General features: G+C 36.3%; 1 protein-coding gene across 3 annotated transcripts in view; it reads left to right on the forward strand.

The window, feature by feature from the left end:
* LOC752101 (inosine-5'-monophosphate dehydrogenase 1b) overlaps nt 1–16,388 on the forward strand; it is a 51,994-nt gene extending 35,606 nt beyond the window's left edge. For 2 of the 3 annotated variants that reach the window (XM_031000307.1, XM_031000308.1), the window contains 7 exons: nt 1,356–1,451; nt 4,156–4,218; nt 7,699–7,842; nt 8,220–8,364; nt 11,099–11,242; nt 11,962–12,045; nt 12,548–16,388. In XM_031000307.1, coding sequence (XP_030856167.1) covers nt 1,356–1,451; nt 4,156–4,218; nt 7,699–7,842; nt 8,220–8,364; nt 11,099–11,242; nt 11,962–12,045; nt 12,548–12,569 — 698 coding nt within the window. In that variant the 3' untranslated portion in view covers nt 12,570–16,388. The remainder of the gene's footprint in view (nt 1–1,355; nt 1,452–4,155; nt 4,219–7,698; nt 7,843–8,219; nt 8,365–11,098; nt 11,243–11,961; nt 12,046–12,547) is intronic. The other variant, XM_031000309.1, reaches the window with a different exon arrangement.
* Nucleotides 16,389–20,216: the final 3,828 nt, after the last annotated feature.

The raw sequence follows: 20,216 nt of genomic DNA on the forward strand, positions 1-20,216 counted from the left end.
AATTTGAGAAGTAACGGCTTAAAGATGAGGCTCGATTTTATGCCACATGGTTGTGTAGTCCCATATACATTTTTCTGTGTACAGTGGTCGTTACTTACCAAGACTTGGCCAAATTTCATTTCATTTTACGACTCCAGAACCTTGCAGTACACACCAATACTTGTATGCTCCATGACCAACTTTTTCTGATGGATTCCAAACCGTTTCTTTTTACGATGCAATCGCATGACCAGAACTCAACTTTATCTTTAAAATATGTCAAAAAGGGGGGGGGGGGGGGGGGGGTTTCCTGGAAATCATACACATAAAAAAAACTCAAGGGGGGGGGGTTTGAGGTTAAACCCTCCTCCCCCCCCCCCCCCTGCGTACGCGCCTGCATACCATTCAAGGACGCACAAAATGGGGGTCTGTATACAGAGACATTTGATTCAATGCTGGTTCAGTTATTTTGATTAGGATTATGAGCCTTTGATTTTTATTTCTTGCAACAAATTTAAACCTGAAGAAACTAGGGATTGGAGGCAAGAAAGGGACCTGTGATAACCTTTGGTAACGGCAAATTTTATGATTTCATAGTATACAAATATTGACTGCTCATGAGGATGATGGTGGGAACTATCACTCCCAAGGTGGTGTTCACACCGGTCCTTCTATCACCCCGAGGCGAAGCCGAGGGGGTGATAGAAGGGCCGGTGTGAACATCACCGAGGGAGGGGTAGTTCCCACCATCATCCGATTACAGAGCAGTCCATATTTGTTTTATATACCTCATCCTTTTTATTGATTCATGATTAGCTCTAGCTGTAGGTCTAGATCTAGCACTAAAAAACAGGAAACTAGATCAAGAGGAATTACTCACCAGAATAAGAAAAATCCAACATCAAGTCCAAGGCAAGAGTATTAAATTCCTACGCGCTGCGCGTAACCGCGCGATTGCGGTAGCCTAGCAACCCACAAAATTTGTGCGCGCAACTAAGTCGCGGGAGGGGTTAGGGGTCCTATCCCGGGGCTTGATAGTAGCTATCAAACCCTCTGACGTAATTATACTTGATAGATCGAAATGCTCCTTGACATGTGATATAGTTTTGACCAATCAGTGAACGACAATCTATGTATGAGGTATATAATAGAGTATAGATGTAAGGGAGAGATTTCATTTTTCATGAAAGTGAACATTTACAACAACTATTACTTTTTGTCTGCTTAGAGCCAGAACAAAGTTCTAAATGTATGAAATGACATGAATTATCATCCTTCTGACACTGCATATATTCTATTATAATTCTTTGGTTTCCAATGATATAGCACATGCTTAACAATTTGACCAAGGGTTATTTATATTTGTTTGATTTTAGTGGTGACCGTGGCTCAAGCCAAGAATCTGATCCAGGCAGGTGCCGATGCTCTGAGGGTCGGCATGGGCAGCGGCTCAATCTGCATCACACAAGAAGGTAAGGAACGAGAGAGTGAGAGAGAGAGAGAGAGAGAGAGAGAAAAAGGTAGTGAGAGGAAGAGAGAGAGAGAGAGAGTAAGGTAGTGAGAGAGAGAGAAAGATAGTGGGAGAGGTAGTGAGAGAGAGAGAGAGAGAGAGTAAGGTAGTGAAAGAGAAATAGAGAATTTGTCAGCGAGTGGGGAGAGGAGGGAAAGACAGAGGAAGGGGGGGGGGGGGGGAGAAAAGTGAGAGAAAGAGAGATGGGAAGAAAGGTAGAGATAAAGAGGGACAGAATAATAGAGAATCAAATAAATGGGAGAGAGAGAGAAAGAAGCTGAAGTTTTAAGGATTGAACTGTGCACTCATTTGAATAGCTGCTCTGGCCAAGGAATCATGAAATCTACAATAGCATGGGCACAGGATGTAACATACTAGCAAGGAACTTTAATTAATAAAATGAACAAGGAATCGACAAGCAAGGCATCTTTCCTCATTCCACCTGTCAATCAAACAGTGAAATTTACTTTCAAACACAATGAACTTTACAGCAAATGAATTTTAGACTACTGTGAAATTTACAACAACTTGGTAAACAGGCAGGAATCCAGGTCACAGTGTTTATGGCTGACCCAGTGGCAACCAGGTTATTAAGGGTCAGTGGCATCCAAATATAAGTTGATTCCTGTTGATGTGCAGGGATGCATACAACTCCCATTTTGTTATTCAAACATCTAAATATATTTGATAATTTTTAAATATTTTTAAAGATAATTTTCTCAGACCTTCTAAGCTCCACCCTATTCATTCTTGTGACATCTGTCAATCAGTAGTGAGCTAACAAGAGACAGTGGTGTGTAACTTCCCCCAGCTCAGCACATGCTCACAAAAGAATTGCATTCTTTCATACAAAACCTCCACATTACCTTTCTTTTCCTGGTGATGCTACAACTCAGCTGACATAGAACTCCTATGTTGGTATTGTATGGTCTATTTAAAGCAGGTGGTCAAATAATTAATGTTGTAAGGGTTAATGCTTTGCTAATTATTTAGGGTGCAACTGGGGGGGATCCAAGACAAATAGGAGGCAAATAATTGCAAGTACCCATAGGATTAGGCTGTAGTGGAAGGGAAAACCCGTATTTCCGGCTACTGCCCTCAAGACCCTTTCTTTGCTGATCCATTTCTATCCTCTTCGCTATCCATATTTAATTTGTGGTGTATTTCACTAACTTTGCTATTTTCATATTTTGTCTATCTTTGCTCTTATAATTCATTGCTTCGTCAGTCACGTGGGCCGTTTAGGCTTTCGATTTGAGATATTTCTGCAGGATAGTTATGTTTATTTAGAGGTGATTCTACTTTTCAAAGTCATTTGAACATAATTATTCTCATAGTTTTCATAGTCCTTGTAGATTCACAGCAAACGACTATTTCTTTTAAGTAAATATAGTATAGAGCATGATGTATATGACTTTTAGCATAGTGTTGAACTGGATGGCAGAAGAGGGAAAGGAAGACAGAAAGAAAGCAGTAAGGTTGGTCTAAATAAGTTGGGCCAATAAGGGAATCCTTGAGACGAGAAGAAGTGGAGGGAGGGAGTGTCATCATGGTAACAAAATCAGTAACTCCTCATAAGAGGAAAAAGGCTGACTTCAATAAATGATGATGATGACATTTATAGATACTTTAGATACAATGGGCATTTTGATCATGGGATGTTGCTTGTCCAAGCGTATTTTGCTTTTGTAAAACTAAAAGTGAGAGAGCCTAGTAATGAACTCCAGTCAGATAAGTGTTTGAGAATATGTTCCGCTGTTGAAGGATTTCAGGATGAAAGGGTGTGAAACGGGTGTACAACAGGAGGTTGCACGTCGTAGAGGTTGAAAATCATTGAAATTGTAATCTTGTCCTTCATTTTAACAATACGTACAGTTCTATGGCACATGCTCCAGCAACGAATGCTCCGCAACCTTTATCCTCACTAATACTTTAACCCTAGACCAAACGCTTATTCTAGTCCGAACCTAAAATCCGATTGCAACCCTCACCCTGCATCTAAGATGAAATAAGCCTTGGGGGCAATTGCTGCTGGAGCAAATGTCAGGTGTCAAGTCACCCTATGAACATTTATTTGATCAAGCACATGTAGTAATAACATGTAGATGAATACAAATGTAGCATAGTCTTCATGTTACATTCCTCATTTTTTAAATGTCTTTGAAACTTGGAAGACCTTTTTTGGAATGAAATTTTCTTAGAATAAACAGTAATTTTCATCTCATTTTTCATTTCAAAGTGAAAGAATCTTCCTTTTTTATTGCATGGATCATTTTTGTCTTAATATATTAATATGGATGCAAGCTGCATTGAATATCAAATTAAAGTGCTTTCTGCCAAAGGCAACAAACTTAGAGGTAGAGACATAGTCCTTTTTATTTCTTTACATGTTGTAGTGCAAGAATACATCAGAACCTGTCCTACTAGTCATACCATTGACAGTTTTAGATTGATTCCTTCACTAACTTCTACCGACTAAAACATTCATGTTTAATAGATTAATGACATTGTGTTGATTCAATGTTGACTAACCCTTCTTTTCATAACTCCCTAATATTTTCCCCTAATCCTTTCTTCAATCAATTTCTTCCTCTTTTAACCGAACGTCTTTTACGCTAACACAATCTTAAACAAATCTGTCACGGAATTCTTCGTTGCGTGATCAGCACGGGCAGCACGAGCTCCTAGTAGTAGGCCCTGTAGGCCGGAGGGTGACTTAACGTCTACCTGTAAGTCTGTTGCCTCCGCTACACCGTAGTTGTTGAAACACCCTCTCGCTTTTTCTGTTTATACATGCTATGTCATGGACAGTGCTGCAATCCAAGCCAAATGCACAGTTTTGGAACAAATGCTGCATTAAAAAAGATATGTAAATGAATGTCAAGGGTGCAAAAGAAAAGTGCTACGCGTATTCACTTAGATAGCTCAGTGTTGGAAATGTGAAGCCTATTGCAATTTTCATCATAATTAAAAGAGAAACTGCAGTGGTTTACCACTGCTTATCTGAGCAAGACTTTAGAAGAATTTGTAAAATATTAATGTGAAAAATGTATGTGTACAGCATATTCAAAGCAAGCAAATCCCTCTTTCAGGCTCCTTTTTTCAGCACTGATGTCATTCAAAACCTACCACAAAGTTTGTTCATGGTAAATCCTTTCAAAATATGCACCAACTGTGAAAAATATGGATTTCTATCTGAAAATTCTGTGTGTAAGGCTGTACATGTATCTCATATATGCTGAGAGCAGAAGGGTGTTTCTAAGGTAAAATGCAATGATTAAAAACCCCTATGGCTCTTGGCAGATGATATTCATTGTGATTACGGTTTGATCCGCAATTCATCTAAGAAAATGAAAAAAATATGCCAAACTTGAACAAAATTTAATGCTATCTTGAAAAGCTGCTTGCTCAAATTAGAATATATTTTGAAATAAATTAGTTAAAAAAGCACCATGCTTGGAAGGTTGCCTCCTTAAACACTTATATGTAGGAGAGTTTGACTCATTTAGTTGTATTGCAGGCCTGTAAAGCGTTTTCGCTTGTGTTAAAAAAATACAATTACATAACAAATTAGTTGATAGCTCTTTGAACAAAGTTCCAAAACTGTTCATTTGGTTGAAACACTGTATTCTCACTGGTTAGAGGTCAATTGCACAACTTTTTGACCTGATGCTGTGACCCTTGGAAATCCTGATCCTTGCATTAATTAAATACAAAGCTCACAGCCTAGGAAGGAGGGAGTTTTAAGTGCTTATATCTGACGTATTTTACAATCTGGTTGGTCAAATTTTCTTGGTGTTTCATGTAGCAGCAGAATAGCAGAGAAACATATTTCATCACAATTGTGGGTGATTTAAACAGAGACTTACAATTTAAACAAAAGGTTGATTACAAAGCAGTATGTGTTATTAGGTTGTTTCAGGAGCTGTAACAGTTACTATTAAGCATATTGTGTAGTCATCTCCTGTACTCGAGTTCAGGATACATTGAAAATAAAGTATTCACAATTTTGGAGGTAAATAATTATTGTTTATAAAAGAATCACCTTGAGATGTAAGTTAACCTCAACGACATTAGGTGTAGGTCAGAAAAAGAAATAAAGAAGTAAGAAGAGATGTTACATGATGAAAAGGGGTCTGGGAGGGGGGGGGGGGGGATTCAAGGGTCATTTAGCATCAGGAAGAGTTGTGCAATGTGTAGATAATCAAAGCATTGCTCCAGTCCATAAGTAGATACATGTCTGTATACATGTAGACTTGCCACATACCAATTGGAGCTTGTTCACTGCATAAATGTAAAATTTATGTCATGAATTTGTTGAATGTCATTCATGCATATCATGTATATAAAGAAGTTGTGCATGATTTCTTAGTTACTAGTCACACACCACTTTGTACATACATGTATGCCAACCTTATTTTAATCATGAGCCCATACCTTTAATAATGACTGGGTTTCCAGCTTTTTACATTGGAAATTATCCATATTGATCATAAAGGCCTGGATCTTTGATGGAGGTTTAAATTCAAATCATGGTCTGTGAACTTTTAACCATTGTTCCAAAACCTCAACAGTGGACCAAAAAAAAGCGTATATTCAGTTACAACTAAATTATTCATACCCCTTGTGAATTTGATGTTATGGTTCAATTAGGGCCTGTGTTAAATACTTATTAGATGTAATCTATAATGTGTGACATTCTTAAACAAAACATAAATGGGGACAATCAATTTTTCACATGCTTAAAAAATCACACGACCATGCGCATGCTACGGTCTTGGAGATTTGTACCTTTGTACCATTACCTATGAGTTGCATGGCTTTACATTTTCATCATTGTCTGAACCGGCAAGTGTATGGCTATCCTTTGGCTTTAAACAAAAATTCCATCTGGCTCTTTTCTTACTGCACTTTTATGGCTAGGCTACATGTGATAAAGTGGTGGAAATTATTGTTTAAAAAAAAGTCATATAATTTGTAGTTCTTCAACTCCAAGATGTGTTTCAGTCCTTTAGTTTTGAAAGTAGATTTTTTCGTGTACATGTACATGTACATTCATTTTTTGTTCTGATCATAATGCCTTTTGCAATGTGCATGAATCTGTTATTTTGTGTATATTATTCTTTTCTACTTATTTTTTTCTATTTTACTTATTTTAGAGAAGTGTTTAGTAGATGTCTTTTCTTTGAATACGGTAATGCAAACAAAGCAAATCGTTCTCTACCAACAGCAAGAACAAAAATGATTGTGAACTTGTATTGATTTTATGAAGGGTCATGTAGGAGAGAGTGAAAGAGTGAGAAAGAGAATAAACAGAGTGTTTAGGGAAGTATATTTATAAAACAGTGAAAGAAATTTTTAAATGTATGTACTTTTATTTTTAGTAGCAATAGTATTGTTTAGAAGTGAGGTATTTTTATTTATTTACATTCATTCCTTGTTTATGAGTTGCGTCTGTGAATTTCACAATAAGATTAAGAAGATAACAGTGAAATTAACGTTTATATTGAAGTTGTTATCATTATTTCTTTTTTTTTAACATGTTTCTGATAAATTCTAAATGCGCATGTTCCACATTTTGTTCATTCATCCAAACTTTTCCTGAAATTTACTTTTTTGTTCTTTATATGTTGTTATGGAAAGTAATCATATTTTGGCAGCACCATTATTATCTTACTTTCGTTGCATGCTATTGCTAATGAATATGCATGGTTCTTGTATATGTGCTGCAACTTTTATGTCTTCTTTGCACTCAGTAAAACCGAAAGAGATTACGATCCTTAAGATACATTTGAATACCGGTAATCAAAATGTATGTCTGTGTACAATATGGCCCAACCGATATTTTTGTTTATTTATTTTAAAAATTAATTATTTATTTTTTTGGACAGTGTATCAGTCCTTTTATGGTTTAAAAACCTTTTGCACTATGACTTGTTTTCGTTTTTTTTGTTAATTGCTTTTTTGTTGCAGTAAAGTAAATGTTGGCATGTGTGTATATATATATTGTGTACTTACAATGTAGATACCTGTACTTATAATAAACATAAAGATTGCCTGCTGAGAGTGAGTGAGAAGGGCTGCTAGTCGATGCCCGTGTAGTTCTCAGCAGGCAAAGCAGTAGAAGAACTCTTTTTTTTTTTTTACTTGGCAGGATGATGAATTATCAACTAAATCAGTTATTTTATTGTTTTTGTTCTGCTTTCCAGTAATGGCTGTTGGTCGTCCCCAAGGCACAGCAGTGTACAGAGTAGCCCAGTATGCCAGGAGCTGTGGGGTACCTATCATTGCCGACGGAGGCATCACGACGGTCGGTCACATCACAAAGGCTCTTTCACTGGGCGCTTCCTCAGGTGAGTGTTTTTACAGAATTTATCTCTTTTTCATTTACTGAATAAGATTGTAGGTAGTGTATTGCTTTTAAATCATTTTTCATGAAATTTGGTGTGGATCAGCATTGTACTGCAACAAGAGTCATAGATTTTGTAGTAATTGTGTGAAAGATGTTCAATAACTGTTTTACCTGACTGCTAAGAAACCATGTGTATGCTAGTGTAACTACATGTATAAAGCAACCAGGGAATTGACTTTTCCTGGAGAATTCTTCTTTTCTGATAGGGTCTAACTCAAAGTACAGTAGAATGGGATCCTCTTATGCCATTTGCTTCTTCTTCTTCTTCTCTCCATTTGGCTAATTACCTGAATCCTTTGTCCACTTTGTGTTATTCAGTGATGATGGGAAGCCTTCTGGCGGGAACCACTGAAGCTCCTGGAGAATACTTCTTCTCTGATGGAGTCCGACTCAAGAAGTACCGTGGCATGGGATCGTTGGATGCCATGGAGAAGAACCAGTCCTCTGCCAAGAGATACTTCAGGTAGGCAACAAAATAAAAAGGAGATGTGAGCTTTTGCCTCAGCCACACCTTTGGGTATTTGGCTTGCGTATTGCTTCGTATTTATGGCAAGCCGTTTTAACATTTATTCCTATTTCTTGATATCAAGGAGATTTTCTGTTGTAAAGCAATGGTAATTCTTGATATCAAGAAATAGGAATAAATGTTAAAACGGCTTACCATAAATACGCAGCAATATGCAAGCCAAATATGCAAAGGTGTGACTGAGGCATTAGGGCAGTTCGCCTTCGAAACTCTAAAAAAGGATGCCCCTCTTTAGGCTGTAGTCCGATTTTAGGCCCTGATACCTACCCATAATCCGGCTTTATATTGTTCGGTACATATGTGACCCGGCACCACAAAACCAACAAAAAGTCGCAACCAGCGATTCTCCGTAATCAGCTAAAATGTCAATTTAGGTGAAAAAATAGATTTTTGGTTTTTTGCATTTTCTGAAAGAGTGGTCTTTTCTGTACCTAGTATCAAAATTTGGAAGTCTAAAACATAGTAGAAGATGTGTTTTAAACGGTTTTTCTAGACCAGTTTTTTTCGCACAGCCTTCGGTCTCTTCCAAAATTTGATCACTTTTCCCGAGCGAAATTATCGCAGTCCGGAAATGGTCGGTCGTTGCTAACGGGTCGTGCTACGCGGGCTGTGATTGGTCCGTTATAGCAATCAGTGCGGCGCGCCATTTTGTTTGTATCCGCTTTCACATCCGAGTTCCAGATTTGCGTTCGTCTTATATTCTCCGTTAAAGACTTCGAGTAGCTTGAGTTGTTGCATTTTCAAACTTGTGATAAAGGATGAGAAAGAGTTGTTGCATTTTAAACTTGTGATACAGGATGAGAAAGAGTTGTTGCATTTTTAAACTTGTGATAAAGGATAAGAAAGAGTTGATGCATTTTAAACTTGTGATACAGGATGAGAAAGAGTTGTTGCATTTTCAAACTTGTTATAAAGAATGAGAAAGAGTTGTTGCATTTTCAAACTTGTGATAAAGGATGAGAAAGAGTTGTTGCATTTTTAAACTTGTGATAAAGGATGAGAAAGAGTTGTTGCATTTTAAACTTGTGATACAGGATGAGAAAGAGTTGTTGCATTTTCAAACTTGCGATAATGGATGAGAGAGAGTTGTTGCATTTTTAAACTTGTGATACAGGATGAGAAAGAGTTGTGACATTCCCTAAATAATTTTGTTTTCATTTCTGTGCTTCCAAATTTATTCTCCCATAAGAGTTTTGAAATCAAGTTCTTATTGTAAACACACATTCACACTCTTGATATCATCATTTTGCTTACAGCTGTCATAATTCTCCCCCTTCTTTTCCCTCTCTGTCTCTCTCTCATTCTTTCTATTTTTCGTTATTCTATCTTGGTGTCTTTACTGTGTCTCCTGCCTTTCTTTATTTTTATACCACTTTCTGGCTGGTATTTATGAATTGCTTCCATTAATTATCATCAGGATGGCTACTGGAAATGAAAGAGCAAGTCATAGTAAAAATACTTTGAACCTCCTGTGAGAAAGAAAACAGTATGGGAATTAAGTATCAAGCAAGTTCATAATGTGGTTACAAATAATTGCCCAGATGTATACAAAACAAGATAGGTGACAAGCAGTGTTATGTAAGGGGGAACAAAAAGACTCCGGGTCCACCATGAATAGGCATTGTCTAGTGCAGGTGTCTCGGCACTATGTTGCAGTTCACTTAATCTGTCCAATTACAACTCTATACATTTACAACATAATAACTTTTGAAAGACTTAAGTCCACACATTGAAACCTCAGAAACATAATGAACAGACTATGTTTGACCAGCAGGCCAAATTTCAGCCTAATCTGAAAATCTCTTCATAGTGGTTGCTATGGCCTTTTGATTCACCCTTCTATTGATTTCCCTGTGGTTTGCTTGCTCCGAATGCTTGAATAGCCCCAAACTTTAAAGCTCTCTTTCTCACAATTTAATACCAGTAACCTCCCTCACCAGCTCTTTTCATTCACTAAATTGAAAGGGTTAGGAAGCTTCAATTTGGACAAGTAATATACCATTTTAATGAGGAGAACTTCTTCTTTCATAATCAGATGAAATCAGGAAAATATTTTTTTGCGACTTTTTGTTGGTTTTGTGGTGCCGGGTCACATATGAGCTCATTAGATGAAAGGAACTGGTATCCCTGTCTATGAAAGAAGAATGTGAAGATGGAAAATAGCTTGATCTCTTGAAAACATTTTTGTATGGTTGGAATGCTGAATATGATATTGTTTGAGTTTGAATCATGGTATCTTAGGACAAAATTGAAGCCAAATTCTTCTTCTTTTCTTTAAAATGCAATGGAAATTAATATCATTTTGTCTTCTTAGTTGATATGGGATTCAGTGATTGATATTTGTCATATTCTTTTTAAAAATGTCATTGTTAATTAATGTAGAGGTGTTATGGTCCAGTTGTCAAGTCTACGGACTGTGAGCCACAGGGTTCAGGGTTCGAATCCCTGCCACAACACTAACAAGACGTTATCTACATTTGCCACACTCCAATTAGGTGAGGTAAATGGATGCCTTGTAGGATTATTCCTGGAAATGCACTGTGTGCTTCAAAGAGCTGCCGGAGCTATAGCTAGGGTAATAATTTCCAAAGCATAGGGACGTTATAGCATAATGTATTATGGGCTATCCAAGAACGGATTATTATGATTAATTCTGTGTTCTTTGTTTCAGTGAGCGTGACAAGCTGAAGGTTGCCCAGGGTGTTTCAGGGTCCATCGTGGACAAGGGTTCTATCCACAAGTTTGTGCCATATCTCATTGCAGGAATCCAACATGGCTGCCAAGACATTGGAGCACTAAGCCTCACCGTTCTAAGGTAAGAGCAGTAAACAGATCATACACAAAACATCTGTCAGTTTAATAAAGATTTCATTTAATCATTTGTATGGCAACAAACGGTTCACAATTTGTTAAGCTATTTATCTTGAAGTATAAAATTAACCAATTACCTTGGGGATCGTGTTAGCTCCTATGGAAATCAGGGAATTCAGTAGTCAGTGGGTTGAAAACATCTGCCTTAAGGGATTGGGTGAAACATAATCCTGGATTTAGCTCATGCTGCAATGATAATTATAAACCTTTAGGTCAGTCAGGAACCCCATGACTTTTACAAGCTGATCGCATGTCTGAATATCAAGATATTTATGATTGTGATTTTCTCACGGTTTTCATAACAATACAGTCTATTGGGGAAAACGAGTATGGTAAAACCAGTCACTCAAAAGATTTTTTTACTTTTTTGAGGCACTTCTTGATCATTTTGAAGCGCAACTTTTGTAGGGCTTCAATATTACACCATATCACATGATCACACGATGCCGTTAATCCAGAGTTAGGGGGGGGGGGGGAGTTATGTTTACAAAAATTGTAATTTTGTCTCTGTTCACCCATGTGTACAGTACCAAAGGAAGTGTAGAGAACATTTATTAGCTCTCTCTATCTCTGTGAAATCATTATTCTTGAGATCGATAAGGGAGAGACAACCCATGTGATCAGATATTTACTCTTTATCTCCTATCATCCAACCTCTCCCAGAGAAAAGATGTATTCTGGCGAAGTTCGCTTTGAGAGAAGGTCACCTTCAGCTCAAGTAGAGGGCGGTGTTCACAGTCTTCACTCGTAAGTTGTCTCTGATTTCTTTTTACGGCTAGGTTATTTGCAACTTCCATACGAATACTTCAGTGAAATATCAAACAGGATGCATATACTGTGTAACTTTATATTTTCTTTGAAAAGTTCAGGAATCAAAATTAAATGATTTGAGGAAGCTATGGACTTGTTATCAATTATGTGTTCTGTATATTTTTTCAGAGTTTTTTTCTTCTTCCTTTTAATGCTTTATCTTTTCACTGATAGACTGTCCTGTCTGTTTTTAATATTTATGGGAACAATGGTGTAACATAGTTCTAATAAACAACATTTTGATATCTGGGACCCGTTTCACAAAGCCTTTTTCCAACGACAAATGACAAAAATCAGTGACAAATCTGTTGATAACCAATCAGAAGTAAGGATTTCAGTAGCTTATAACAAAAACTGTCATTTGTCACTAATGAAAAATTTGGTGAAATACCCCCCTGGTCCTAATCTTCATGCTACATTCTTCTCTTATTACTTACAGGTTTGAAAAGCGTCTGTACTAAGCGGCTAGCGACCAAGGTTAAGCAGACTCCTTCCTCTCATCGCCATCTTGACAAAGCAAGGGAGGCTGGATGCGTCCATTTTGGTTACCCATAGTGCACAGATGGTGTCTATGTATATGTGAACAATGTGTTTGTTTATCTCAGAGTGATACTGTACTAGCCAAGTCTATTTTGATATACATGATGATATGATGTGAAAGATCGATGTCTACTTTTATGACTGTCACAAAACAAAGTACAATGTAATGCAGAAATATAAAGGTAACAAACGGTAGATACAGATGAAAAATAAGTATTATTTTAACGAGTAAGTGAATTTGCTTTCGTCTGGGCTATACAAAATGTGCTGGTTCTTGTAGCCTTTGTCAAGATATTGTATGAACAAAATCTGTTCCTTTTCCTCTTTGTGTCCAAAGCTCTGGGTCTGATTTGTCTCATCAGATCGCTCTGCATGAACCTTGTGTCGTGTAGAGGTATCATTGTGTAGCTAAAAGTTCATGGTTATCCACATACATGTATATCCTCTGTGGATAATGAACTGCAGTTCATGAGGAAGTTTATTCACCGATCCAACTTTTTTTTTTCTTCTTCCTTTTACACCAATTCTAGGCTTCCTAGACATTTGTCAACCTTTCACACACGGCTTTATTCTACTTTTATTTCCACTACTTAATTGTCATTTTTTTAGATAATTTGCAATCTAAATGTCATATTTGCATTTATATTAATGGCCTAAACTATGGCCCTCATTATGCATTTGGTGTGAAAAGGAAAAACAAGAACTCTTTGGTCAATGTGTGATATAGGGTCATTGTTTATTCATATGAGCACTGTTATTAAGTTTCGGCACATTATACATACATCATTAACTTATTTATTTATTTCAAGTTGGTGCATTCACTACTTATACTGCAAAACAGCACAGGCACTGCATTTTGTCTTCATTAGGTGAATTTATATTCCTGTGTTTGAAAATGCATGGTTGTGGCTTTGGATAGGGGCCAATTAAAAGGGTTTTGTAAATGTAGTTTAGTTGCAGAAATATATCAAGTGGAAATGTGAGAAGAAAAGTGTCCTGTTAAACATCACCAAAGGTTTCAAAATTGCATGGACTAAATATGAGCATGAAACAATGACCAAAATCACCAAATCCTCCTGTTTTCTGATGATTTACTTTGAAACACACAAGTCAGAGTTTGATAAGTAATTTTGAATATGTTGGTGCAATTTTAATTGTTTACTCTTGATATATTGTTTTCATGGCAGTCGGCCGATTTAGCCGACAAAGTGGATGGAAATTCTATGTTTTTCATACCAGAATTAGGATTCAGCCTGATGAATGACAACATAGGGTATTGCACATTTCAGGACTGGTAAAAACCATTTGCTTTTATATGAAAATCATATTGTTTGCTGAGGTTGCTTTAAATTCATCAAGTCGAAAATATAGTCAATATCGATATTCAGTTATTAATATCAAACTTTATCATCATAAATTAGATTGATCACATAGGATTATATTTTCTGGTCCCGGTTGACGTCGAAGAAAAAAAAAATGTACCAATAATGAATGGATTTAAAATGTTACAAAAGATTAGTACTAAGTATTTTGCTTTTTTTTTATCTGCTTTAATTGATGAATTAAATATCAATCATGTTTATTGATAACTTGGATATCAGGTGATGAGTGCAAGAAATCTATGAAAGAGTGCCACAAGCCCTCATTTTATTTGAAATTGCATCATTATACATTATACAAGCTAGTATATGAAATCTTCTTATGTAAATACTTCTTTCTAGAAAAAGAGTTATGTCTGATCATGGGTCTTATGGGCAAATGTTTTTTTTTTTTTTTGAGCGTTGGAAATCTCCAGAATGAACTAGCTCACTATTCCTGTCGTATAATTCATATTACCTTTTTCTGTGCTTAAGGTATCAAATAGAGCCGAATTGAACAATTGGAAGATTTGCCTTGTGAAAGAACTGCACAGATTATTTTGTTGACAGGTATTAATAGATCAGTTCGGATATATTCAAATTGAATACATAGTGTTGTACTATGGTACTTTGCAGTTAGCTGAAAGCTTTATTTGCCCATACACAGATTGTGAGTATATTCAACTGGTATATTGTATGTTATGATAATACCATCTTGCAAACATGTCTTTGTGCATGATGTATTACAAAGAGTACATGTATGTAGGCATAATGTAACAAATCTTAAGACATGCCTGTTTAGCATGCAGACCCCCCCCCCCACACACATACACACACATAACATGAATCTGAACCTCCAGAAACAATACTTAGTCTGGATGACTGGTATGATGTGAGTACTCATGAATCCATTGCATTTTGTCAATCATTATAGAGCGCACAAAGTAAATTTTAACTGTGTGCATTTTTTTTTAATAATTATGTTGTTTATTGTTAATTGAAAGGTCAAGGTAACAAGGAATTATTATAATTCATATTGTTTTTGTTGAAAAGCAAACAATCTCTCAGTGTATCGTCTGCTGAGAGCCAGAAGGGCATTAACTTGTGTATGTGAAAGAGTTAATGCCCTTCTGGCTCAGTGAATGGACAATATTTTTAAGGATCTGTTTTTGTGTGTGTGTAAGAGAGAGAGAGACAGAGAGAGAGAGAGGGGGGGATGTAATTATTTTATGATGAAGTATGTGTATTGGTAAGAAAAGTAAAGTGATACATGTACATTAATCTTCACATGTAGAACTTTTTTTTAAAGAGAGATTAGTGTATGTCATGTGGGCAACATGAATTATACATGTTTTTATGGTTTGTCTATGTTGTTATCTGTCTATGTAGTTAGCAATACAACTGCAAAGAAGAATTCATGCAGACTGAAATTGAAATATGACTATAATTACAGTGTTTATAAACATGTCTTAAAACAAGAACAAATGTAGCAAATTTAGATTTTTATTTACATGTACACTTTATGATTTTCATTCCAGAGATATTGTAATATTATTATGTTGTAATTTTGATTACATTTGTGATTTTACCTTTGTGTTTTTATGGTATGAATTATTGTGCACATTGTAAAAAGTACAATGAAATGTTGAGTATATAATGAAGATATAAAAGCTTCAACAATTTGTTCAATCCTATCACTTAGAATCTCCTAAATCTTGCATGTATATGACACATACAGGTCCAGAGTAAGTCCAATTTTAAAACTAAGAGAGTGTGTTGCAGGTTTTGAGTATATGTAAATATTCATCCTCTATATATCTTCATCTCCATCCTCAATTTGCTGCTGGTTGTATAGTCACATGATGGAGCACCCTGTTTGAGATTGTTTTGCTTTTTGTCACCCAATTATGCTTTACAATTGTTAAGAACAATTTTTTGCTTTATTAGACATTATGGAATTTAAGACTTATCTAATAGCAGTACTGACTTGAGAAACATGTGCAAAGAGCGATACTGAGATCTTCACCTCGGCATGTTTGTTCAGAAAATGTGTTAAATTTTATGTTCATGTATGATTAACCTGCATTTGACCCCATCCTCTCAAGGTCTTATATTTTAAACTTTTTTGAAATTTTGAACTATTAAAAAGTACTACATGTATATTGTGAAGAGCTATTAGAAATGTAGCTCGCTTCTTTTAATTTTTTGTGCTCAAATCTCTTTTCGATTGCTTTGTTTCACAATGGTTCAGTTTGAATTATTTGAAGATTGGTATGCATGTATTAGTTGCTTTTTATTTGTTATATTTTCTTGTTCTGTGGTTATTATTGGTATATTTTTTGGCAAAATAAAATGACACCTACACTGGTTAGACAGAATCAAGTTTTACAGTCCATTGGTCAGATACTATGTATTGTTATAGACTGAAATTGTTTAGTATAGTTTGAGAGAGAGAGAGAGAGAGAGAGAGAGAGAGAGAGAAGGAAGGAGAGAGAGAAGGAGAGAGTGATAGAGAGGGAAAGGGGGGGGGGGGTAGAGTGAGGTGGCATTAGCAATAAAAGATATATTTTATATGCTCTATAGTACACTGGCGGCTCAACACTGAACAAACTGTTTAAAAAATCTTGACGTGTAAGAAGTTTCTATTTCTCGTTTTCTTTGCCTTCACTTTCCTTTCCCTCACTTTCTTTTTCTCTCTCCCCCCCCCCCCCCCCCCCCCCCCGTTTTGATGCCTACCTCTTTATGCCCCCTTCATGATCAAGTGCTACTCGTGCCACATTGAAAAATGCCCCCTTGATCCTGCTAATACATGTCGCAGGTTATTACAATAACGGTATAATTATTGTTGCCCAAGACTTTCTCTCTGGTGCTTCTAAAAAAGAAAGAACGCTTCAGAATAGATTTTCTCTCGGATGATATCAACAGAACAAACAAGTGAAATTCAGGTTCACATTAATTTTTATTTCCTATTAAATCGAATCATATCAAACCAAATTTATTGCATTAGAATCCAAAATTTCTGGTTTTCTTCAATAATAGTGCATACAAACAAAGAATCGAAATATAAAAATTATGTTGCAAAAGGAATTACTAAAAATTCACTAAGTATACAAAGTACTCTATATTGCAATTTGATATTATCATCAATGTATAAGTAAGGAGATGTCAAATAAATATTCTATAAAATGAGTTTCAAATCGTCGCCGAAACGAACAAACAGATAAACAAATGAAATACATAATTAAAAAACATAATAAGAGGAAAGTATCGGGCAGTTGCCGATCGGTTGCCGAATCTAATACAGAAATTGTCTGATCATCAAAGATTTTGGTGAACTAATTTGCAACCGCTCGTGGAATTTTTGGCGAATAGTTGGCAGTTGTTCGGCGAAACAGCTGGTAGGAGATCAATGGCCGATGTTTGTAAGACATTCGGAAAGCTTAAAACTACAGGGGCTATATAATTATATATGATATTATTTATATTGGGGCCCGAAATCACGAGATCCTAAAGCAACATATGCGATGGAGCAAAGCGACCGAGGATTAGAAAATGATTGCGTCTTTATCCATGAAAACTCGATTCTAATACAATACATAATACTTAAGGATCATGAATTGTCTTCCCTTTCTTCCTTTTCTCTTTGTGTATTCTATTCTTATTTACCACTTGAAATATATCTTGTACTTTTGTTTATGTAACAATTGCATGTTAGATTGTTTCAGTTTTGCCTATTCTTCCCATCTATCTACCTTACCCGACTGTGCAAATGCCTTGAGCCATAATGCATGGCCGTCCAGAGGATTTTTTTATGTTGGGGACCGGGGTAGAATGCAATAAATTATTGAATATTTATTGCATTTTCTTTTTTTTTTTTTAATTTATGGAAACTGCCCCCTACCCTAGCCCCCGCTGCGTACAGTCATGGTTCAGTGACAAAGCAATGGCCTCGTAACTTTGAGGCCCCAGGATCAACACCGTGTCGATGTGCTATATCAGAGCCCTTCTGTGAGGCATTAATCCTCATTACTGTCATTTATGACTTAAGGGCATAGGTCCCCTAGTTGATAAACATAGTAGCATAATGTACATGCTTTAGCAGTCACGCAAAACACATATTGGCAAATTATTATTCAATAAAATCTGAGACTGTATACTATTATCTAGATCTAGTATTTTTAAATTATTTTTAAAATAATTCCATAAATTGGGATTAAAAAAAATATTCCACCGTTATGAGCAACAGTGTAGAAACATAATACTACAATTATAATACCGGCAGTAAGTTAGGTCGTTCATAAACTTCATTCATTAGTTTACAATCAATCCGGATCAATAGGAACTCTTGATATTAAAGACAGGCTTCTAAATTAAGAACATACTCATTATGTTCCACGACTACATCTAATAACTTTATATCAACATCCCGCTACCATAACAATAAAAAATAAACAGCAGTAACAGCAATAAAAACTAAAAACTGAAACATATCGGCCCAAAGAGGGCGACAAAAAAAAACTTTTCCGACCGACCGACCCATGTTTTGGCACCCAAAGGGCAATACAACAAGTTTTTATTTAAGGCCTTACTGTGAACGTTAACATGTAAAGATACTGAACTATCATCTCAGAACAAGACAGAAAGTTTTGTTCCAATTTCATCAAACATTATTTTCAAAATAAAGAATAGTGATAATTTGCAAAATGTCGACGCTATTTCTAACATGAATGGATTCATTCAAAAATAACACTGAGGAAAAGACCTTTTGCAAAGTCCTTTAAAATACGTTTTCTGACTAGAAGGCTTATGCCCCGTTCACAATAGACGCCGCTTCTACTACGATGGAAAAATGGCCGAGAGCGTGGCCAACAAAAATCCGGACACAGTATTATTAAGAACGTAGTGGAAACGTCATTATCGTACGAGTAGCTTGGTAGCATCGTGGTGAAATCACTGTGGTCGTAATAAAAACGCAGCACCATCGGCAACTATTTCGAGCTGTACATCTTCGAAGTTTGGAAAAAAACTGAAGGAATACTAGAACTCCCCCGATTTGTATAAACATCGCCACAAATCGTACAAGAAGCGTAATAAGGTCAGCACCAGCGTAGCGACATCGTCCTATAGTCTTCTAGGTCTGTGTAACAACGTATAGTTGACACGACTGCTTGGTTGGTATTGGTCTAGTTATGAGTGTATAATGCCAGCGAGTCAGCAGTGCTTTTGACGAAGAAGCATCGCAGTACAGTCGTGATGTATAGTCTTTAAGTTGCTAAATTGCTGGATTTTGACGGCTTTTTCCCGATTTGATAACTTTTTCAGATCGGGATGATCGGCATGGTCTTTGTAAGGTCGCAGAGCTGTGTGTACAGGGTATTAAGTTCACAACAACTCGGGGTTTTAGTATTCTTATCATATTGTTTAGATTCCATATATATTATGATAATTGCAATTTTTTCGGAAATCGGATCGCATGCAGGAGGTTGTATAGTGTGCAATGGGCCTGACGAGTACATATTTATGCTGAACGATTATGACATAAAATGTGTATCAGACAAACACAATTTTGTAAGCATTTCAAAAGCAAACAATTTTGACTCAGTCAAGATGTCAATAATCTTCATAAAACCCCTTATTACCCATGAACATGAATACTTAAGATTTTTAAAAATCGTCTATTTGCATAACTTCGTTTGTGCCATCATCATCAGAATATCAATAACAATCCACTTTTATATGGCGTTTAATACAAAATGTCTCAAAGCGCTTTACAAATAAATTTTCTGCTCACGTTTAATCTAGTCTGTCACGCACGGCTTTTGGTTAGTCATTTGCTTCCTTAGTGCTTTGAAAAAAAGAAATCTGTCGCCATCCATGCCATCATAATCATTCGCAACCTTCTCGCACATTTCTTGTGGTGCCATTCGCAACTTCATCCCCGTGGATTGAGCCTGTACCTGTAAAAATAAAACACAAAAAGACAAAAACAAAAATAATGTTAACACAGTCATGTACACCTTTGTCGGAGGGGGGGGGGGGGGGAGTCATCCAAAGTAGACTGTCAGACAGCCTACTAGATTAACAGTCCACTAAACCGACACAATATAAGGAAAGATAGAAAAAGACGGTCTAGTGGGTCTAGTGGACTGTGTTTGTCTCGAAAGTGGTCGGTATCTGTCCCTATCGTAGGCCTACGTGAATTTTCTCTCC

The sequence above is a fragment of the Strongylocentrotus purpuratus genome, unplaced genomic scaffold (assembly GCF_000002235.5).
Source record: "Strongylocentrotus purpuratus isolate Spur 01 unplaced genomic scaffold, Spur_5.0 spur5_scaffold_6, whole genome shotgun sequence".
Taxonomy (NCBI): Eukaryota; Metazoa; Echinodermata; class Echinoidea; order Camarodonta; family Strongylocentrotidae; genus Strongylocentrotus; species Strongylocentrotus purpuratus.